The 23,101-nt window shown below is 49.0% G+C and overlaps 2 protein-coding genes across 2 annotated transcripts in view; both read left to right on the forward strand.

Moving 5' to 3' along the window:
* LOC134100053 (WD repeat-containing protein 49-like) overlaps positions 1-12,964 on the forward strand; it is a 19,448-nt gene extending 6,484 nt beyond the window's left edge. Inside the window, exons 5-17 of the mRNA XM_062553102.1 lie at positions 1,037-1,204; positions 1,451-1,599; positions 2,648-2,881; positions 3,313-3,477; positions 4,227-4,342; positions 5,173-5,303; positions 8,241-8,339; positions 8,442-8,606; positions 8,813-9,000; positions 9,916-10,113; positions 10,480-10,682; positions 12,304-12,376; positions 12,692-12,964. Coding sequence (XP_062409086.1) covers positions 1,037-1,204; positions 1,451-1,599; positions 2,648-2,881; positions 3,313-3,477; positions 4,227-4,342; positions 5,173-5,303; positions 8,241-8,339; positions 8,442-8,606; positions 8,813-9,000; positions 9,916-10,113; positions 10,480-10,682; positions 12,304-12,376; positions 12,692-12,964 — 2,162 coding nt within the window. The remainder of the gene's footprint in view (positions 1-1,036; positions 1,205-1,450; positions 1,600-2,647; positions 2,882-3,312; positions 3,478-4,226; positions 4,343-5,172; positions 5,304-8,240; positions 8,340-8,441; positions 8,607-8,812; positions 9,001-9,915; positions 10,114-10,479; positions 10,683-12,303; positions 12,377-12,691) is intronic.
* A 1,910-nt stretch (positions 12,965-14,874) lies between these two features.
* LOC134100054 (serpin I2-like) lies at positions 14,875-22,082 on the forward strand. The gene is made up of 6 exons (XM_062553103.1): positions 14,875-15,002; positions 16,436-16,703; positions 16,998-17,243; positions 19,723-19,917; positions 20,420-20,612; positions 21,914-22,082. Exons 2-6 carry the CDS (start codon positions 16,451-16,453, stop codon positions 22,080-22,082), a joined length of 1,056 nt encoding a protein of 351 aa, XP_062409087.1. The 5' UTR covers positions 14,875-15,002; positions 16,436-16,450.
* The last annotated feature ends 1,019 nt before the right edge of the window (positions 22,083-23,101 follow it).

Below are 23,101 nucleotides of genomic sequence, written 5' to 3' on the forward strand. Positions count from 1 at the left end.
GGCCTTGTAAGTGGCTACAACTGCAATTGAATGTGAGGAAATGAACATTGATTTCTGTTGTGTTGCATCTTCTGAGGTATTACTTACTACTCACCATTAGTTTCCACGACAACTTCCATTACCTCGGCTACAGCAGCCAGTAGTAATGCTCCTCAACAACAGCCAATAGCTATTTCAAAGTCCTTTATACAAACGTAATTGTTTAATTTGAAGGTTTAGAGAGAGAAATCTTTCTTCCCTTGTGCGTCCATGTGTGGGGACAGGTGGTGACAACAGATCTCAGGAGATTCTCTGCTGGTCGTGTCGTAAAGGGTGTGAGTCAGCGTTAGTCATCAGGCCCGGAGAAGTTCATCAAATGGGTCGCTATCGCGTGCCATCAGCGCTGATTCACCGTGGGCTCCCATGATTTCTTCCCACCTCCCCCCTCCCCCCTCCCCCGCGCCCTTTGATAGATTTCTCAAAAAGGGGGATTGATACATTGATACGCACAAGAGCTCACTGACTCACTCCTGCCTAAAATATCCGTTGCTCAGGTGCCAGAACTCTTAGCTGGTCTCAATCCTCTCTGGAGTGAGAGTATGTGGACTGGTCAACACGCCGCCTGTTCTGGCCTTCTTGTCCCCTACAGACCTCTGCTTCACCCCCCTTCCTGTTTTCTGCCTCATTATTCTCCTCTTTCATAATACCCATTTTATTTCTCTGGGCCAACACTCTGTTGTAGCCAAATAGTTGAAGTTGAGTTTATTTGCCATTTGAACGCCTGAATAAGCTACCCACTTTTCTTCCCCCATCATCCTTATGACTAATGGTTTAGCTTCACCTCATATAACCCTCTTGTTCCTATTTTACTCCTCGTCTCTTACGACACTTTCTCCTCTCCCCTCTCTCACTCCTCACTCCTCCTCCCCTGTACATGTTGTCCCTGACCTGCCCCCCCCCCCCCCTACACACACACACACCCACACACACACACACCCACACACACACACACACCCTCACACCCACCCCCCTCTCTCCCTCCCTGTCCCCTGCCCAGTGCGGTTCCTGGGCCCGTTGGAGGCGGTGGCGTCCTGCTCCTGGAGTGGCCAGGGCAGCCTGGTGTTGGCGTGGAGGGAGACGGAGGGCGCGCCCCTCAGGGTCACCCACTTCAACACACACACGGGCATCAGTGACCTGGACTACCACCCCACTCTCAATCTCATAGGTATGGCCAACAGCACTAACCCAACAGAGCTGAATATTATCACACAGGGAGGTCTGCTCTGTAGCAGAACTAGTGTTCTTCCTTGACTGGTGTTCATTTGGTTAAGACACTGGAGCACTATAAACTCATCCTAACCTCACATTTGCAAATATGAACTCAATTTAAAGATGGTGGTATTTATTGCAGTGAGAAGTGAGATTTGTGTCCATAAGCTCCGTTGTCTCCTCCTGCTGACCTGTTGTCCAGCCACCGCAGGCCTCAACCAGCACGTGTACCTGTGGAACCCCTACGTCACGTCCAAGCCCGTGGGCGTCCTGAGAGGCCACATGAGCAGCGTGGTGGCCGTGCGCTTCGTCCTGGGGAGGAGACAGCTGCTCAGCTTCTCCAGCGACAAGGTAGCGCACCGCGCAGACACACACACACACACACACACACACACACACACATATGTGGGGTTAAGGATCGCAACCTCACAGGGGTCACTGGGTCATCTCTTAAAGTTATCACACCGTCCGTCAGGGATGCAGTTCCCAAAAGCTTTTGTTGAGCAACCACTGTAGAAAATTACAAGAGGGACAGAGAGAGAGTAAGAGAGAGAGTAAGAGAGTGATAGAGAGAGAGAGTGCTCAAAATGATAGGATCTGTCATTTAACACTGGTGGTTGTTTCAGGAGATGCACCCCAAATCAGAGCCACATTACTTCCAGTCGGCTGTTATCTCGGTAAAAAAACCCAGATTTGTCTAGAGACTTGTTCCGAAACACAATGTCTTACGCCGCAGAGAGCAGACATTTTTCATCACCATGATCACAGTACTTTTCTGCGGTTTCTCCCGTAATTGAGGCGAAGTTAGTTTGGTAAAGGTCTTGGTAGGGACTGAAAAAGAGAGCAAAAGAAAAAGAGAGTGCCGGAGTGGGATATTGAGGGAAGCATTGGCAGAGGCATAACGGAAGCCTGAGAGCTGTTGACTGTTAAAGCACTGGAATAAATGCCTTCTTTCCCCTCCATCTCCTGAGGTGCTCTGACTTGGTGCTTTGTCTTCCTGTTTTGTGTGTGTGTGTGTGGGGGGGGGGGCATGGGATGTTTCTGTGATATGCTGTCTGACTTTTCCTTCTTTTCTGTTGTTACATATTTTTACTCCCTATTACAGTGAGAGTTGATGCTGTGGGGTGTTTTCCTTCTTTCCCTTCCTCTCTCTCACATACTCACACTCTGTCACACACACATGTGTTCGCACACGCGTGCACAAATACACACATACACACACATACATTTTCTCTGGAATATGCTTTTTGAAATGTTCACACTCACTCACAAAACACACAATCTGTCCGGGACACAAACATGGTCCAAAACACACACACACACACACACACACACACACACACACACACACACACACACACACACACACACACACACACACACACACACACACACACAGGTGCTAAGACTGTGGGACGTGTCCAGCCAGCTGTGTGTCCAGCGCGTGGCCGGCATCTTCCCCAAGACGCAGGAGTGCCAGACGCTGCTGTTCCTCCACGAGGAGGCCGGCCGCCTGCTCCTCTCCTTCAACAGCCAGCTCCTGCTGCTGGAGGCCAAGACGGAGCCGGGCCGGAGGCTGACGAGCCACGAGAGCCCGCTCACCTGCGTCCTCTACAACTCCCTCTTCCGCCAGGTGGGGGCAGTGTGGAGCCGCGCTGGAGAGAGGCCGGCCCGCAGTCAGCCGCTTGTGGTGACAGCTGCGGTGTTTTAAATGAGAAAGAATGGGCCCGGCCAAAGTCTTATCATTCAGCTGTGAAATGCTAGCTTGCATAATTCTTCTTCATAAAAATTCTGATATTAGATCACATGTTTGATTGGCCTAAGTGTTTTGGAATGTGTGAAGGTAAATTGTGGAACCTGCTGACATACGTCCATGGAAATAGTCTGAAGAGGTAAACAAAACAACTCTCTTGTCTCTCCCTGTTTGACACAAACAATATTCTCTCTTTTTCCCCCCCCTTTCTCTGTCTGCCTGTCCCTGTCTCTTGCTCCCTCCCTACCTTTCCCTCTCTCTCTCTCTCACACACACACACACACGCACACACTTACCAACACCATCATCAGGCAATTAGCAGTGACGCCAGTTCCACTATAACATGCTGGCTCATGGACACGGGTCAGAAGGTGAAGCAATTCACCCGTTGTCATGGAGATGCCGAGATTTCCACCATGGCGCTGGATGGGACCCAGACCCGGCTGTTTACTGCGGGAACCGACGGACTGGTAAAGGTACAGTCCCTGGCACTCTGATCAAAACAGACTGTCTCTCTTGCTCCTCCTTACAGATGTGAATTCTTAGCAGCCTACGTAGCACCTGTCACACAGAGGTGTCTGAAACTCCCAACACTAGCGTTCTGTCATGTTCTCTATACAGACATGTCAAGAGCGTGTTTTATTTCAGATTTTCTTGCCGGATTCTTCCGTGTCGTAGTATTATGCAAATGTCTGAGTGTGTTTGTGTCTGTAGCCATCGGTAACATGATTGTGCCTGTCTCGTTTGTCTCTGTGTTTGTGTTTGTGTTTGTGTTTGTGTCTGGAACACTCAGGGAAGCTTTTGTGTCATGCTCTGTTAGTCTTTGGTTGCCTTGGCAAGAGGGTTGTGTCTGGCTGGCTGAGAGTTTTATCTGAGTTTGAGTTTGTGCGATAAAGTGTGTGAAGGCCCTTTATGTGTGTGTGTGTGTGTTAGTCTGTGTGTGTGTGTGTGTGTGTGTGTGTGTGTGTGTGTGTGTGTGTGTGTCTGTGTGTGTGTGTTTGTGTGTGTGTGTGTGTGTGTGTAAGAGAGTATTTCTGCTAACTTGTGTTGTGTGAGTCCATTCTCTCTCAATCACACGTGTCTATGTCTGTGCATCAGATCAGGTTCATTTGATATGTTTGTATGCACACATAGTGGCACAAACCTACTGTATATGTGTGTTTCTGTATTTCTCCTTATACGTGTCATATATATATATATATGTGTGTGTGTGTGTGTGTGTGAGATATGGGACTTTAATGGCCACTGCCACCACAGGCTGAATGCGGGGCGTGACCAGGCGGCTGAGATCTCCCAGGTGCTGGTGCTGAAGAGGACAGTGCTGGTGCTGGGCTGGGAGAGGTGAGAGTCACAGTGATCGGAACGACCTGGCCACCGTTATATTTCATTATACCATTATACGATACCGTTATATTTTATATAAGCACACTCTACTGCCATACATTAGTGGTATGCATATGGAAAAGACTCTTGATTACTTATAAAGCTTAACCGTCTCTGGCTAGCCTCTGACCCAAAGAATCCTTATGTTCTTCCACCTATAATGGCAAGTGTACAGTACATCCTGACAGAATTGACTGTTTTGTTCAGTTATCTCTCTGACTCTCTCAGAGTGTTATTCGCGCTTGTGAGGATCTTCTAAGTAATGCATTTATGAAAGTGTCTGTGGTGTCTTAACCCTAAGTCCTCCTCTGTAAAACCCAGCACTTAGTGTGCAGCGTCTGCATTAAGTGTGCTATTTCTCTCACCCTCTTGTGTGTACCAGTGTGGATGATGCTTGTCTTGCCCTGTCTGTCACTTTGTTCATGTCCTCCTATGCATTTCAACATGCGGGAACAAAGGCTTTCATTGTGTGTTAGCGTCACGCCTGCGGTGCTGAGAACAGCGCTCGGAACACTCTGCCACTTGTATGTGATGTGTGTGTGTGTGTGTGCATGCATGTGGGGGTGTACACATGTATGTGTGTGTGGTGTACAAACGGGTACTGTCGCACTGTGGCAACTAGGGTTGGTGTGTGTGTGTGTCTGCTCTGCCACCTCCGTGTGACAAACAGACATGGACGTGGTCCTCTCCTGTGTGTGTGAAAAGAGCCATGTCCTTATTCTTTTCTTCCTCCTCTGTGTCCTCTGTCCTCCCCCTCTCTCTCTCTCTCTCTCTCTGGATCATCACAGGATCATCACAGTGTTCCGTCCAGGCCGGTTCTCGAAGTTCTTCGTCCAGCCCTCTGAGTGGACGGGAGGCGTCCAGCACCGCGACGACGTGCTGTGCGCCGCTTTCCGCCCTCCGCAGACTCTGGTCACAGGTACACAACGCCCCCCCCCCCCCCCCCCCCCCCATCCCCCTCCTCCCCCCTTCTCTCCTATTCACACACACCGCACAGCCAGATCCTTAGTGACCATGCCAAACCTCCGCTGTCACACGTGTACCCACCCCGGCACACTCCAGTGAGTCAGTGTGCAATCACACGTCACATGTTCACACCCCCCCGAGCGTCTTGCGTCCGTTGCGCGTCTATATCGAGTTCTAATCTAAAGTTTCTAATGGATGCATTATTCAGGGCCGTTGTAGCTCACGCTGGGCTGGATGTTGACATTACTCCGCGTGGCCTTTATGTAAGATGGGGCTGATGTGATGTCTGGCGCTGAGGAGTTCATATGTGGGCACTGCACCGCACCGCGGCTCCACACGGAGGAGTGAGTGTTGAGTGTGTGGAGGAGCCAGAGAGATTGCACGCTCACGCAAGACGGGCTGTGACTAAACCACTGGAGGGAGAGAGGCAGAGAGAATGAGGGGGGTGGGGGGGGTGAGTAATTAAAACTTCATTAGTCTCTGTGCTTGTTTTATCAAAGCGTGCACACGCGCTTCCGCATGCTGCCACTGCCGCTCGTTGCTGCCACCGCCGCCGCCACCATCGCCACCCCCACCCTCACCACCCTCACCACCACCACCACTGCCATCCCCGCCACCACCATCGCCACCATCACCACCCCCACCCCCACCACCATCACCACCCCCACCCCCACCACCGCCGCTGCTGCTGCTGCTTAACTGTGTCTTATCTGCCTCTGAGGCACAGCGCGCATCCTGCAGAGCCCTGAACTCAGGTTCAACTCCACAAAGGGCCGCGGAGCAATGCTGCCACTGTGGCGAACATCCCTGCAGAGTGGGTGTACACACACACACACACACACACACACACACATATCTCACACACACACACACACACACACACACACACACAAACATATAGATCCTCACAGTGGCTTATTTCTGGGCTCAGATAGCTGTATTTTTTTCCTGGCCTGTAGTGTAGAGCGGGCTGTCTCTGAGCTGACGTGCGTGGCTGAGCTCAAACAGCAGGAGTAAATAAACAGCACTCCACTCTGCCCAGAGTTTTACCCAGGGACACAACGCTGCCTTGTCATGTACTTTTTAATCCCACCCAGTTTAATTGGGGATACCCCACTTATTTCAAACAGCCAGGGAGAGATGGCAGAAGGATACGGTACATTGTGGGAGATAGATAGGCCTTGTGTGGGTGTCGAAGTTAAATATTTTTTTAGCGTTACCTTAACATTACCCAAAAGAGAGAAAAGTACTAATTCCCTTACAGGTCTATGACTAACAGTCTTTGAAGAATTCCCTGATGACTGACAACACACTGCAAGCACAGACGAATGGTGCTGAATTCTAAAGGGATGCATACAGAAATGTCATTGACCCTGATGCAGCTGTTTTAGCTTGACGTAGAGCGCTCCCTGGATAAAGAGAGCCCGTGTGTTTGCTGACATGGTGCTTTTTCCGAAGCACCTTTTCAAGGCCAAGAGCAGGCCGAGACTCCAAGTTTTTGGGGGGAGAAACAGTCGGAGGGGAGGCAAGGGAGAAGAAACGAATTGTGCAACGTGAGCAGAACTAAGGCGCGTTATTTGGAAAGTTACTGAGCCCTCTCCTTCCTTTTTTTGCGCTCCCCCCTCCCCATATCCCCAGCACCGCGCTCCTCTCTGGATTAGACTAATGCTCAAATTAAATTATGTTTATTAACGCACACTGAGGATGGAGCACTTGCAGGCCTGAATCAGAATGCAGGGGGAACATTTGGCTGTTGCGGGTGGAGGAGGGCGGAGGCGGGGTGGAGGGGGTGGAGGCTACACACTGCTCCTCTCCCCACTCATCAATATTCAGCCACTGCTCCGCGCTGGCGAGTCACACACACGCGCCGCATTCACGGAGCCAGACAGAGTCGGAGCTGAGCTGTCAGCCTCTTTTTCTTCCCTCCTCCTCCTCCTCCTCCTCCTCTCCCTCCCTCCACCCCTCCCTCGCTCCCTCCCTCCCCATCGCTCCTCTTTTCACTCCTGTGTCAGTTCTCACCCCCGTTTTTTTTTTTTTTAACTCCTCTTCACATTTCCAGTTCAAGGGAGCTTTTAGGAGCGGCTTGTTTGCGTGGAGGTGACTCCTGTTGGAATAGGCTGCTGCGAGCGCTGACGTGCGGACGGCCCTTTTCAGCGAAGGCGTACTATCAGTTACCCAAATCCTGTAGCGCGACGCCCGCCTTCCCTCACACACAACAGAGAGAGGGCGCTTGCTGTTCCTCAGCTATTAAAGACCCTTAAACCTCTTCTCCGTCCCCATTAACAGGAGCGCTTTGAGCAATGACTTGCAAATGCCAAGGCCAGTGACGGCTTAGCCCCCCGGAGGGGTAGATGAGTGAAGGAGAGGCGGTCAAGTCCTCTGACTGTAAGATTTATGAGGCGTCCGGCGGCTGCCCGGTGTCTTCACAGGACATGGCTATGACTGCGCCCCGCAGCGGTTTGCGCTCACCTTTGTTAGTCGCCTTCATTATTACTGCTTCACACTGAGTCACTGGAAAGAGAGGAAGTGGAAAAGATAGAAAGAGAAAGAGAGAGAGAGAGTGAGAGAGAGAGATTAGAGATGGAGGGAGAGAGGGGTAAAAGAGAGGAAAACGAGGGAGAGCGAGTGCGGCTCGGGCGGTGTGTGAAGAACCTTGGATAAGTGTGGCCACTGGGCACATGAATAATGCAGTGCTGGCGCTGCCTCTCATTTCCCCACATCCAAGACCCTGAGATACAGGTTCTGAGACATTAGTCTTCCTCATTGTCATTTCAGGCCTGTCTGGGCCTGGGCCGGGCTGCGCTGGGTTGGGTTGGGCCGGGCCGAGCTGGGACAGGGGCCAGCGCAGAGGACCTTGCGGAGTAACTTTGAGCTCTCTTCTGTTTTTCAGGCAGCTACGACGGCGAGATCATAGTGTGGAACAACAGCACGGAGAACGCGCTGCGCAAACTGCGAGCAGATGGCCGGCAGGGCCTCCGATCCAAATCAGGTGCGAGCCGCTCAGAGTCGGCGCCCGGCGCTAAGGCTAACGCTACGTGACACTTTACAGCTATTGATCACAGTTGGGTAAGGAGCTTGTGCTGCTGTGCAGATTGGCCGCTGCTTAAGGTTGATCGGTCAGCGGCTTCAGACCACGGGCAGTCCCCTGCTACCTCTGGCTCATCACTGCCCCCTGCTGGACAGGATGGACCGGAAGAATGCCAGGCCATCACTAGGCTCTTCTTCCTGGAGCGTCAAAAAGGGATCATTGCTGCAGGTATAATGCCTTCATCAGTTTGAGGTCAAAGCTCGGCGTATTGTCCTGAGTGTTGACCAGGACAAGAGGACAGAGTCAGTTGTTATTTGGCTCTGGCACAATTTGACAAATAAGTTGTCATGGCAGGAAACCTCTCCACATCAATTTGTAACAGAATTTTTAGACATTTTTGATTTTGTTGATGCTTGCTTTGGCATGGTCTCTAGGTGGGGCTGACCTGGTGTCGTGTGGGATGTCAGGCCTGGTGAGGTTCTGGAACACTGCCCGCTGCATCCTGGTGGCCGAGTTTGTTGCCCATAAAAGGTCGGGCTCCATCATCCTGACGGTGGACGGGAGTGGGCGGTACCTGGTGACCGCAGACGTGCATGGAGGAGTGAAAGTGTGGGATTTACAGGTGAGTGTGAAGAAAGAGAGACAATCTAGAGGAACAGCATTGGACACACGTGCTCTGATTTACTTCATCTGCAGGGCTTTATGGAGCGATGCTCTGGACCTCGGCTGCTCCAAGTGGGAAATTAATTTTCATCATTAGCACTTAATTATGGAGATACCTCAGGGTGTGTGTGAGAACGTTCTAGATGTTTCTGATGAAGCACCACATTGTCATTCCATTCACATGTCTGGCCTTGTGAGCCACAAAGATGTATCACCAAGCCCGGTGACAAGGGTGAGTTTTATTTCTCGCGTGCTATTCCTCCTGTTGACTGCCAGCACTGGAGGCGCCCTCGTGTCCTTGAGAGACAAAGCAAGCCTGACAACACAAGCAGTTGATTGATGAGGCGAACACCGGGTGTTTGTCAATTCCCCATAACTTTCCTCAAAATAAACGGGCGTCTCGATGAGGATGGATTGGAAGCTCGTTCTCCAGTTTACCACCTCATTCACTCAGGATAATTTGTGGCCTCACATTTACGTCGTAGACAGACAGTTTGTTTGCTTTAATTGCCAAATAGACTCGGTTATGAATTGGCATGCCTTGTCTGAAAAGGATCACGTCAAGAGACGTTTGTTTTCTCATAACTGAGTATGCGTACGGCAGCACATCGAAACCAGATGGGAACAAGGTTGGGACAGATAAATCGTAAACAACGGACAAAGTAATGGAAAAATGATGTACATAGCTTGTAAAATCTTTCACATTGTGCCAATAAAGGCTAGCAGATGTGGCTACACGACCAAGAGCCTATACATGGCCTCTGATTGATGAACTTGTGTACCGACACTCTTATTTGCAGTCGGTCAGTCATGTGGTCAGGGCCTAGACAATAGCGCTGAACAGATTAGTCTCATGTGGTTCTATTGATCTCAGGACTACTGCCTTCAGTCCAGTGACGGAGTAGTCGGACGAGCCCCCCCACTCCTGTCCACTCTCCAGCCCCACACCGACTGTGTCACGCACCTGGAGACCTGTGTCCATGGCGACCAGCTATTTCTCCTGTCCACATCGACAGACTACACTGTGGCTTTATCCTACCTTCCAGGACACTGTGTGGGGATATTTGGACAGGTGAGTAACAACAACAACAAGATAGCAAGTAATTAACAGAAGTGTTTCATTAGCAAAAGCCCAAAAGTTTCTTTTAAAATGTGAGATACATTGTCTGCAACTGCAAGTTGTTTCAGACAAGTTAGAGGATGCTTCTTCTTTGTTCACAAAGCTAAACTTTTCCAGATATTGAAACTCAGAGACCTAGTCCAAATCCAAACTGCTTTGGCCTGTGTTAAGGTTGGCCTAGGGCTATGTCTCACAGGTGAGCTATGTCTTAGTGTCTAACCTGAGGCCATGCAGAATCTACTGAGGCCCTGTAGTAGCTGCCGTCAGCTTCAGATCACCGCACCATCTGTCTCCTGCTATCCTCACTGCCACCAACAGGAGGAGCACTGGCGCCTCGGCGGAACAGACTGCACCCACCCAACGGAGGCGCAGGACGGAGAGCTCGCGGGCGGTGAGATGGCCGAGTCACCCCTCACTCCTCCAGGATCCCAAGGGCATCACAGAAACGAAGGCTCGGCCCCCCAAGATTCCGCCTCCTCGGGTGAAGACACCACTCTAGCAGAGGAGAAAGATCACAGCCAGTAAGTTCTCCAACACGGCTGTGGGTGTGTAATGCAATGAGGTAACACTTGTAGCAGGAGCATAACACCATGTTGCCTATGGAGGATGGTTTGTGGCTACGTCTGAGTTAGACATATGGATATTTATCCTACATTCCCCAACACTTGGTTTCCCTCCCAAACAGACGGGACTGTGGGGCTCAGCCCTCTCATGTTTGGGTGTAAACAGGCAGCTGGTGGGTAAATGCCAGCAGAAGGCCTCTTTCCACACGAGAGCCTTTATCACATAATTACCTCAGAAATCCATTACGGCTGCTTCACACGCACAGAATAAATCGACGAGAGTGTCTAATGCTCTCGCAATACCACTGCAACACCGGTTAAACTTCACAGCTCATAGCTGCTCTTCACACCACCACATCACACACAGATCTGGAGGAGAGCGGATCAAAGAGAAATGCGGATCAATCAGGAGTCATTGAGATATAACTTATCAAACGTAAATAAACATAAATGATGGATTAATTACCTAAGGTAAAACATTGAAAGAGTTGACTCAGAGCTCAGAGAATTCTCATTACTCACAAGAGGTCAGCATTTAATAGACCTGATAGACTACTCTGTGTCTCAAGTTCAGGTAACTGATTTCAGATCAGACATCCACTATTTCCTGTGTGAGTTTGATATGGAGGCTCTCATCAAATGATTTGACCCGGTTGGATAAGGGATTTAACAGTTGAAAAAGGATGTAATGAAAGAGTTTTAGAGGCACACCTTCCTGGATCTTTGGACCAGGGAGCAGATTCATATTTCAAGCTTTTACTGCGGACGCTTTAACGCTAATGGCTCTGCCCGTTGTGAAATTTTCTTGGGAAAGGGCAGAACTCTGATCCCTGGGGGCAACCTCGCAAAGCTCAAGAGATCACATCTTCAAATCACTGAGGACAGTACAAGTCTATAGTCCTCTTCACAGACTCTCTTGAACAGAGTAGGTTTCAGTATACAGTTGCTTTCAGTATGCAACCTACAGAGGAATTTAGAGGGGTCTTATTTAAGACAGAAACCCCAAAGGGAAGACAAGATAGGCTTTGCACCTTGTGCTCTGTGCTTGAAAAGTGCGATATAAATAAATGTTATTATTATTATGTATACAGCGGAAAGCCAGGAGCCCTAAATGCCAAGGTATAATTTGTGCATGGGGTGCTTTGCTATGGTGTATGGGTACTCTAAAAAGTTGGGTCAGAAATGTTTTGGTGTATGTCAAGTAGAAATAATCAGATGCAGTGAAGCAGACACACAAAAAACCACATGGACTCGTATGCACGCATGCTTGCTCACGCATACACACACATGCACACACACACACACACACACACACACACACACACACACACACACACACACACACACACACACACACACACACACACACACACACTCACACACACACACACACTCACACACACACACACACACATACTGTACACACACTCACACACACACACTCTCACACACACACACACACACACAGTGCATAGCGCATAGAGGGTGACAGTTGTACTCTGCGTTCCACACTGCTGGCTAAACTGCTGACTGGTACCTGTGTCATGTTGACGGTGATTGTGCCTCTGAGGCGGCACAGCCGAGGGCTGAGAGGCAGATCAAGGGGGCGCGGTGTGGGGAGCGTGCGCTGGGAAGACCTCGGGGCCAACTGGGTGCACCACCACCACCACCCTCCCACCGCTCTGACTCAAAACACAGAGTTTAAAAGTTCACATGCTAATCTCTTTGTCGGGAACAAAACTCTGGGCGCCGAGCGTTCCCCAGTTTCCCACCATGGTGCAATTATCAGAGAACAAGAGGACCTCTGATCCTATTACATTTGGTTCTCCCACATCTTCAGATGGTTGCGAGGCCAAATCGGAGAAATGGCTCTTTTGCGATGAGTTTTGATGTCAGACGTCATTCCCATTGGCAGGGCATCAGTCTAATTTGCCGTCTGTTTTTCTTCCCTTGCCCCACGGTGGGAGACGACGATCGTTATTTCTCCGTCTCCGAGGGAACCGGAGGAGACGGGCGCGGCCGAGGAGAGTCGCCGCCGCCGCCGCCGCGTTCCGGGGAGAGGCTCCGAGCCTCGGCGCGGCCTCGAGGAGGCCGGGAGGCGACCGCCGGCGAACAACAACAGAGCCTCGGCGTCTGCGGGTGAGTTCTCTGATCCGGCGGGCGACGTGGGCAGAGAAGCTCGTTTGGTCTGCGACACTTCCAGCGCCTCTCCTCTGTCGCACTCGCACACTACAGGCTGAACATCGTCTGGCTTTCTTTTCTCCCCGAGATGTACTGTACAAGCAGACAGATATTCTCTTTGTGAATGCAGTCCCAGTGAAAGTGGGAGCTGGGAGCAATAGTCTAGCTTGTCGCTCCAGCAGCTCCAGCATCTCTCTCATCTCACACACAGCGTCTGTTCCTCTCCCCCCACACACACACACACACACACACACACACATGCAGGGCCGTTCAGCGAGCTGACGCTCGGAGAGCTGCAGTCGGTGCGGGGCCTGGACAAGCCGGACTTTGTGGTCAACCCTCACCTGTACTTTGGCCGCATGTGGGGCAGCACCACCCCGACCCCGCCACCTCCTCCTCTCTCTCCTCCCAGAGAAAGTGAGCCATCATACTTACTCACACACTCACTCACTCACTCACTCTCTCTCTCACACTGTTTCTCTCTCTCTTCCTCCCTCTCTCTCTCTCTCTCTCTCACACTCTCACACTGTTTCTCTCTCTCTCTCTCACTGTTTCTCTCTCTCTCACACACACACACACACACACACACTTCTCACATGTTTGCCATCAGTAGTGAATGTGACAGTCCCATGGACAGAATGTGTGACTACTTTCACATATCCACTGACAGTGTGTGTGTGTGTGTGTGTGTGTGTGTGTGTGTGTGTGTGTGTGTGTGTGTGTGTGTGTGTATGTGTGTGTGTGCGCGTGTCAACAGCAGCACTGAAGGCATCCTTTGATGAGAGGAGCCTTTTCCCTAAGGAGGTGCTTCAGAGAGTGGAGGGCTCAGGCGTGCTGGGCAGGTCAGTGGTAGCCCGAGGGGCGAAGAGGACTGCTGGACAGGGACATGGCAGGTGAGTCGCTTCTGCTCATCATCACTCTGGATGGTCACTTCCCGTCCACCCTCTCCACCAGAGCCCATCTGTTCCCTGTGCTGAATCACCTCAGGTGGACTGAATCAGAGACATCTCTTGCTTTTTGTTGTCAGTTAGTGTTTTTTTTTCATTTGTTAAGTGGGAGTGAATGTTGATTTTACCTAATATGGCGGCTGTTATTTTTCTCCTTTTGTGCAGGAAATATAAAGCGAGCTTCACAGGAGCCTTCAAAAGCAAATAAAGATTCCTCCAGACAGTTTTCTTGTACACATTTTGTGCAAACATTGACACACACACACACACACACACACACACACACACACACACACACACACACAGCGCATACACACAGATGCACAAACATGCACACAGCCACATTGTCTTTGAGGATGAACTGTATGATGTCTGAATATCAAAGTTTTGATGCATATAAATGTAATTGTAGTTAACCCTCTGTGGGTATCATTTGTTTGGTTTGTATTTTCACTGCACTGTATTTCTGTTTTGCATATCTAAACAATATGAGAAGATGCCATCCATTCAGTATTCAATATGTAAACTACTGGAACACACTATACTGTATTTGCCTTAATAAAAATATTTTCCAAATAAAATATGCAGACAGACATTTGTTTTTTTAGGACTTTAATGTGTGTAATAAGAAGATATGCCATTTCATTTTACTGGGAAATATGATTGCAGTGTGGCTGTAGCTTACCTCTTCATAATTGCACTTTGTGAGTGTTATTTCCTTGTGATTGAGTGCTGTGTGTGTGTGTGTGTGTGTGTGTGTGTGTGTGTGTGTGTGTATGTGTGAGGGAAAGACAGACAGAAAGAGAGAGAGAGAGATAGAGAGAGTCTAGGCTATGTACATTGGGAGTGTTTGTGTATATATCTGTGGCGGAGCATTAGTGTGTGTGTGTGTGTGTGTGTGTGTGTGTGTGCGTGTGCATTTGTGTATGTGTGTGTATGCGCTTGTGTGTGTGTGTGTGTGTGTGTGTGTGTGTGTATGATGTTTGTGTATCCAGGTGAGAGTGTTGGCAGGCCAGTGGCGGCAGCTGCTGCGGTATCTCTGGCTCCGAGCGCTGCTATCAGCGCGGCCTTGAGGAGGGGCCACGCCGCTTGGGGGCCGCCCTGCCTGCCTGGACGCGTGCCTCCGCCGGGCACACTCTCCTGCCTCAAGGTAAGGACACAACTCCTCAGTTGTCTGCTTGTTCTGCTCGCCTCATTTAACAGCAAGGTTGATGAGCGGCGCCATCTCATTTCCAATATGCTGTGTTGGCTGTGGCCGCTGTATTAGCCCGCGCTGAAGGGGGAATGGCTTTGAATCCTTGATGTGAATTAAATTCCTGCCTATTGATCCTCGTTCAGGCAGGTTCAGGGGGAGAAAACAAATGGACTAATATGCAAACGGCGCTAGCAGGCAACTGGGAACTGGGAAAAAGGGGGGAATGGTCTGCTGAAGAATGTCTGAAAAAGTGCCGCTTTAATCAGTGTTTAACAGCTCTGCTGTTAATGACTCACTCACTGCTTTTCAACCTTTGTCCCTGAAGACAAGTAGCCCATGCAGGCTAACTTCTCTATCAGATGTGCAGGAGCAGACACAAGGCTTCTTCTCCAAACCAAATGGAGCCAAAATGTTGTGGTTTTTGCATGCACCATTTAAGGTGTTTATGATATTTTTCAAGAGGGAAAAAATAATCGGGGAAAAAATAGGTTCAGCCAGTGAGACTGAGGGTGCTTTCACACCAACATCGTTTGGTGCGCACCAAACGGTCCATTCGTACCAAAACCTCTTAGTTTGGTTCGTTTTCGTTGGTGTGAAAGCATTAATCGCACTCGGGTGCGCACCAAAACAAGCGGACCGAGACCTCCAAAAAGAGGAGGTCTCGGTCCGCTTGACTCCGCACCAAAAGTAGACCTCTGGTGCGGTCCCTCTGGTGAGAACGCGAACTGGGGTCCAAACCATAGACTGTAGGTCAAAATAGTGAGTCAAAATTGGCGCCGATTTCTACCGGAAGATAAACATTGAGAAAAAAATCAATCAGACTAATTTTGGTTCGTTTTCTGGTGTGAAAGCGGACCTCACTGGAGTCTATATGCTACATAATAACAATTTCACTGCCCGAAGCGGACCAAATAATCGAATTAGTGGTGTGAAAGCGCCCTGACTAATGTTCTTTGAACAAGGCCAGTATGCTGTCGTTCAGTCATTAGCTGTTGTAAGGTTACAGCTGGGGGAGATGGTGTTCTTAATGGCCGCCCATATTTAATCTCTGAACCGACATGGAGGGCTTAAGTAACGCCAATAACAACCGCTTCAACTTAACTTCACATCCCTCCTGTTCTAGTAGCAATTTTAGGACAAAAACATGTTAAAAAAAACATTTCTTGAAATTGTGGCAGTTGTCATGAGGTGCCACATTAATTAGCTTGACTGTGACCATTCCCACCTGCCAGTGTTGAGGCAGTACAACAGATGTGCAGTGTCTGCTACAACTGTACATTGCTACGCATTTGTTTGTAAAGTCAGTTCATGAAAAAAAAAGAAGAAAACTTGAACTTTTTGTTTACAAGTTTCACAAACTCAGATTCGTCTCCAAATTAAACTTTCAGGAGCCCACTGCAGCGATGCTGGTGTCCATACTGGTGGTTCTGTTCCTGAGCGGTCAGAGCAACGCTGAGCCCTCAGCCCCGCTCACTGATGTAAGCACAGCCCTGGCGCTGAAACTCTTCGGGGCAGTCTCTGCCCAGGATCCTGATGAGAACGCTGTGCTGTGCCCCCTTGGCGTGATCCAGATGCTGGCTCAAGTCCAGCTTGGGGCAGGGGGCAGCACACTCCAGCAGCTTAAGGAGGCAATGCACCCAGATGATGTCCAGAATGGTAAGAAGCAGTGTTTCTAACAGTCCCTGAGCTCACTTTCTCACATGCATAATGTGCAAAGGTTTTTCCAATGTGTTTCACCTCTGTTTCTAACTAGTGTGCGTGTGTGTGTGTGTGTGTGTGTGTGTGTTTGTGTGTTTGTGTGTGTCTGTGTGTCTGTGTGTCTGTGTGTCTGTGTGTCTGTGTGTCTGTGTGTGTGTGCGTGTGTGTGTGTGTGTGTGTGTGTGTGTGTGTCTCTCTCTCTGTGTGTGTGTGTGCGTGGTTGTGTGGGCCTGCATGCCTGTCTCTTCTTAGATGCATTCCTCCGTCTTCTACAGAAGGAGGCCGACTCCATTGTGTCCCCACAGCAAGGCAGTGAGGAGCAGCCCTTTCATATGGCCATGGCCAGTGCCCTGTTCCTTCAGCAAGGGTTCCCCCTCCGAGAGGCTTACCTGCAGAGCAGCAGAGCGCACCTGCACACCTCCCTCAAGCATGTGGACTTCACCCACTCCTCTGGGGCTGCTCAGGACATTAACACATGGGTGCAGAGTCAAACCAATGGTAATTACTGCGGAGAGAGAGAGAGAGAGATGGAGATGGAGATGGAGAGAGAGATATGAGTGACATTACAATTTGCCATCATCACATTTCAAATCTGGAGTAGTCCACCCAGTTCTGCTCTATTCAACGTGACTCGAGCATTCCTCCTCACTCCATTTCATTTTGTTTCAATTATGTTAAAGTGTCAGGGTCACATTTAAAAGTGTCGTTTAGACTGTGTATTTTTCCCCCCAAACTGTGCATTTTCGCTCGTACTGATATGTTAAAATGATCGTCACGATGGATGCTAATGACCAGAGAGGAGCTCATTACCGTTAATGTGAGTGATTCCGCACATGCTCAGTAAAGCCTCAGTGATCCAGAAATAGTCCCAGCACGCTCACAAGGCAAAACAGTACTGTAACTCATTTGAAATTCAGATCAGCCACAGCAAGTGATTCCAGTTCAAATTCCCAATTAATTCCATTCACTGTGTATAATAAATGCATTGCTTGCTGCTCCCCTCCTAAATACAAAGACCAAGCTAGCAGGAACAGGGAGCATTGCTGTGCACCCCTGAGCCAGTGCTTGTATTAGCATTTCAAATTGAGTTATATCGTTAAACAAGCCTAGTGTCTGCTCCTGCTGCTATTTACGACAGTGCAATGTTATTTGTCTTGTGTGCACAAATGCATTTACACAAAACTGCACAGAAAGCAATAATGAAAAATGTTCAGCCCCCCAAAAAAGAGAGAGAGAATGAAACAGAGAGTGCTCCTCATTCTCACTCATGAGTTATTGTTTTGACTTATTTCCGAGCCCTCCGAAGGTTTTGCAGGGCAAAATGATAAACTTTGTTTTTCCTTAAAGGGATTGAGTGGAGAAAGTCTCTGTAAAAAGTCTCTGTAATGATGATGAAAGACATACAAAGCCATAAATCTCCCACAGCATCAGCTCTGAGAGAGAGAGAAAAAAACACAGTCCCCTGATTCGTCTCACAGCCCTTCCGTAGTTGGTTCATTTTAGCCACTAGCCTAAATAAGATTTCAAATCCGCAGAGATTTGTAACCGGGGCTGAGATTTCTCCGCCTACTGCTGCTTAATGGTGTCTCTCACTGTCGCAATATTAAGCAGACTTCAAAGATAGTAGTCTAATGCCTGCACAATCAGCCTGCTTCTCTGCGCTGATAAGAAGCCATTATTATTGTTATTATTATGAAGTAATTATATCCGAGATGAACATTTTTTTTATAATTAAATCTTGGCTTGCATTCAGATGTGGTCTTGCTGAGAGCTGACACTATACAACTGATTACTGTATAACTAGGGATGGTGTAGCCTCAGAAACACTCACTAGACTCACCATATGGGCTCACCATATAGATCTCAGCAGTCATATGCACACCAGTTTGTGTGTAATTGTTTCTGAACCTGAATACCCCAACTCAAATTACAGTGTGTTTTGAAAAGAGTAGGCCTTTGGTGTGATCTTTCTCACCAATGCAATTTTAGATTTGTAAACAACACTCACACACTCTTAGATGATTTAGCTCTACCAGAAGGACTCGGGAGACAGAAATGTAATGAAACAATCTAATCCGGAATAGGATATGTGCACAATATCAGAAACATCAGATGAATAGTGATCTGTATATTGAAACAGCCTTTGCCGTAGGCCTCTGTCCATAAATCGACAAGCAGTGTGGAGATCTCTTCAGAAGTTGGCTAAAGCTATTATATCTCTTGTGTCCTTGCCCTTCCATGTCTGCATACATGGGTGTTGGGAGAAAGGGCGTATAGGCCTCTAGGGAATGAATCAAGCAATAGTGTTCCACATTCACTCACTTATCTTGACAGATTTACGGCATCCTAAAGAAATCAAGGAACCAAGGATATCAACAATGGAACAATGTCAGTGACTAGTGCACTAGCACAAAATGAAGCAAGCAAGTTGTTTTTTCTTGTTTTGTCGGTTAATCAAACTAAACATTGTTAGTGATTTATGGGTTATACATGCTGTTTTTAAAACCGGCCTGAGAAACAGTTTAGCCACAATTCACAACAGGATTAAAGTGATGGCTGCATGCAATATGCTGTATATTTGAGAATAGATTTAAATCGATGCCATGGTTTCGAGAAGCCTTTTTGATGGGTGTCATTAATCACTGGAGTCTGTTGATCAGCCAAATGGTAGTAATTTGACCACTTGGACTAAAACCAAGTTTATTCCGTGGAGGCTAGCAGTGGACTCCAAATGAGGCCAACTCTGCATCCAATCCTCCAGTCTATTACCCTGAACGGAGTTGGGGGGATTTTATGCAGCCGATATACCTCATATAAACTCTAATGATCGTTCCTTTCTTTTTCTTTCTGCAAAAATGATGGCTTTGTCCTTTTTATGCCCTTCGTTGCTAAGTGAACGCCATTCTTCCTCCTCCCCCCTTTCTCTTTCCTTCCCTCTTTCCTTCTCCCCCTCTCTCTCTCTCCATCCCCGATTCAGGTAAGATCTGGCAGCTGTTCTCCAGCGATGACTTTGGCCCGCTCAGTCGTCTGGCTTTGGCGAACGCTGTGTACTTTAAGGGCTCCTGGCAGCACCGGTTCCCCCCCGAGAACACGGCCCTGAGGGGCTTCACCAAGAGGGATGGCTCCGTCACCAACGTCCCCATGATGTACCACAAGCTCCAGGCCAACATCGGTGGGTGCTCCCCAAAAACTGCAGGTGGCTTGGAACTCGGAGGCCAGATGCAGCTGGAGAATGGATGGAATCTAGAGTAGTGTCTCCGTGCCTGGAGCGACATGCTCAGGAACAATTTAAGCACACGGCCACAATATGGATAGGACATATTGTAATTCTAAATGGTTTGTTACGAGATTGATGTTTGCTCTGAAGCTGTTTGCCGTTTCCCATTTGTGAAAGCCAGGGGAAAGAATACCGCAGCATTGTTCTAATGTGTTTTTAATTTCAAATTGATTACCACTAAACTCTTTGTTTTCGTCCATATGCTAGTTGAATGGGATTTAATTTTTGCTTCTTAATGACTCCACTTGTTCCTGCAAACAAAGGCCCAATTTGTCTTATCTATGTGCATGTGTGTCCATGAGGAGGGCAGTGGCAGATATGTGAAGTGTGTGTGTGTGTGTGTGTGTGTGTGTATGAATGTGTGTATGAATGTGTGCACTTGTGCGCTGCCCTGCAGGCTACTTCTCCCATGGGGAGAGCGAGGTCCAGCTGCTGGAGCTGGCGTATGGTCAGGGGGAGGCCAGCTTCATGGTGCTGCTGCCCGACTCCGTGGAGGGGCTCCCTGTGCTGGAGAGAGACCTCACGCAGGAGCTGCTCAACACCTGGATGGACCAGACGCAACAGGAGGAGGTGGAGGTTTACTTACCCAGGTTTAGTCAAATGCACGCACACACACACACACACACACACACACACACAAGCATGTGTTCACACACACACACACACACACACACACACACACACACACTCACTCTCTCTCTCTCTCTCTCTCTCTCTCTCTCAACACACACACACACACACACACACACACACACACACACATGCATATCCACACTCCTACAGTATGTGAGTGCACAAATATATGCATGCATTCACATAAACACGAACAGCAACTAAATGTTTAGTAGACACATGAGAGGGACTGGTAGAAAACAATAGGCTATAACAGACACATGCATATTCACAGTGAGCATGTGAGTTATAGTGTTAATACTCCACTGTTCTAGAGACTAGCCAATTACGATGCTGTAAACTGGACCTTTAGAGCATTAAATGTCCCTTCGAGAAATAATAACTTTATTAAGTAAGTTACTGCGCGGGTCAGATGAAGGTGAAACTGGGTGAAACGGCGCAGAAGGAGAAAAAAGCGAAAAGCAAATGTCATGAGGAAATGGGTGAGAGAAAGTGTCAGCAGAAAAAGACAGAGGGATGACTAAGGAAGCGAAGAGCTTAAAGCGAAACGTTAAAGAGGTGTTTCTTTTCCGTTGCCTCTTGTCGTGGGCACATCGGAGGAGCAGTAATGTGATCAGAGGCTTTCTCAGCCCCCCCCCCCCCCCCTTCACAAAACAGTCGGGCGTCTCATCTTCACAATAAGGCTCTGGAGCTTCCCGGATGGCCTGCGCTCAAACGCCAGCGCACTTGTGAAGATACACACATGGCGAACGAGCGAGCAAATTCAATCTGAGTTCAAACTCATTCAGATGCTGACTTCTCTCTCTATCTCTCTCTCCCTCCCTGTCTCTCCGTGTGTGTGTGTGTGTGTGTGTGTGTGTGGGAGTGTGGCGCAGGCGGGGGAGACAGAAGTGTCAGAAGAGCTTCTCAACTCGGCAGCTAAATGTCTCAATGTGGATGGACAAGAGGGAGAAGATGGGAGTCGTGTGTGTGTGTGTGTGTGTGTGTGTGTGTGTGTGTGAAGGGTGTGCTCGCGCAATCTTTGTCTTCTCTGGTGATGAAGCGAAAGAGGAGAAATAGCAGACGTCAAAGGAGATCTCTCAAATCTGCACTCAGTGGGCTGTGCACCGCTGCCAGACTCAAAGAGCTCTCATCACATTGAAGTCGGCCATGACCACATGCGTCTTGGGGAAACAGAGAATTACTCGACTGCAGCGACAGGGCAGGACAGGACAGCCGCTCACTTTCTAATGACTTTCATTTGGCTTCTCTCGTCCAGGTTCAAGGTGAGCCAGAGAGTGGACCTGGAGAAGGCTCTCCGGTCCTTGAACATCACCGAGCTGTTTGAGCCAGGCTGTGACCTCTCCGAAATGTCCGGTGAGTCCTTACACCTCACAGGTGTGACCCTTGGGGGGGTGGGGGGGGGATCAGGTGTGCTATCAGAGTAGGTTAGAAGAGCAGCGTGGTTGAGAACAGACACTTCTCGAGGAGGGGAATCAAGACCAAACGGCTTGTTGGTTCTGAGGCGGCGGTGTCGTCCACCCAGAGATAGCACAATAGATACGCGCATCCATCACTCCCCGCTCATTTACATGTCTTCCCCGTCCACCTCCATCTTAATCTTGTTTGGGCGCTAACCTTCCCTCGTTCACGTTAACGGGATCTAGACGCATATGTGGCACATACTAATGAGATGGGGCTACGGATGATGGCCTCGCAGGAGAGGGACGGCGTGTCGTAAATTCAGATGACACTCCCCTCTGTGAAACAAGTGGGGGATTTACACTTGCACGTGCTCGTATGCACACACACACACACACACACACACACACACACACACATACATAGATACACACTCACAGAATACACAGTTTCAGAAATGTGCTTTTATGTATGCTCGTATATGGACATAAGTAATTTCATAACACTTAACTTTTGACAGAGACACACACACACACACACACACACACACACACACACACACACACACACACTCACTCAGAGAGAGCGAGAGCAGGAGAGCAGGAGAGTGAGTGTGCTGTTCAGTGCATTTGCATGCTGGTGCTGGAGTGGGTGCCCTTGCCCTGGCCTGTCAGTGTTAATGTCCATCAGTGTGCCTGGTGGCTGAGGGTGGTCAGTCCACTGCCATATCACAGCACTGGGCCCGCAACAAAGACTCTGCCTCATTAGTGCTGCTCTATGCACACACACAGAGTGAAAGGAGAGGGAGAGAAAGAATGTGTGTGTGTGTGTGTGTGTGTGTGTGTGTTTGTCAGGTCTAATGATGTGATGGCTGTGTTAAACCTCTGGGTCTGCTGTGGTAAATCAGCTCATGGGTCTCATTATATGAGTAGAAAGAGAACATACACACACACACACACACACACACACACACACACACACACACACACAGACACACACACACACAGAGACAATCATGCATGCAGGTGTCTGAAAAGCACTTTCT

This window comes from Sardina pilchardus, chromosome 13, assembly GCF_963854185.1.
Source record: "Sardina pilchardus chromosome 13, fSarPil1.1, whole genome shotgun sequence".
Taxonomy (NCBI): Eukaryota; Metazoa; Chordata; class Actinopteri; order Clupeiformes; family Clupeidae; genus Sardina; species Sardina pilchardus.

Coding starts and splice junctions, on each gene's coding strand:
- LOC134100054 (XM_062553103.1), top strand. CDS start 16,451: ATGCTGGTGTCCATACTGGTGGTTCTGTTCCTGAGCGGTCAGAGCAAC. Junction 16,704..16,997: donor CCCAGATGATGTCCAGAATG/GTAAGAAGCAGT, acceptor GTCTCTTCTTAG/ATGCATTCCTCCGTCTTCTA. Junction 17,244..19,722: donor GGTGCAGAGTCAAACCAATG/GTAATTACTGCG, acceptor TCCCCGATTCAG/GTAAGATCTGGCAGCTGTTC.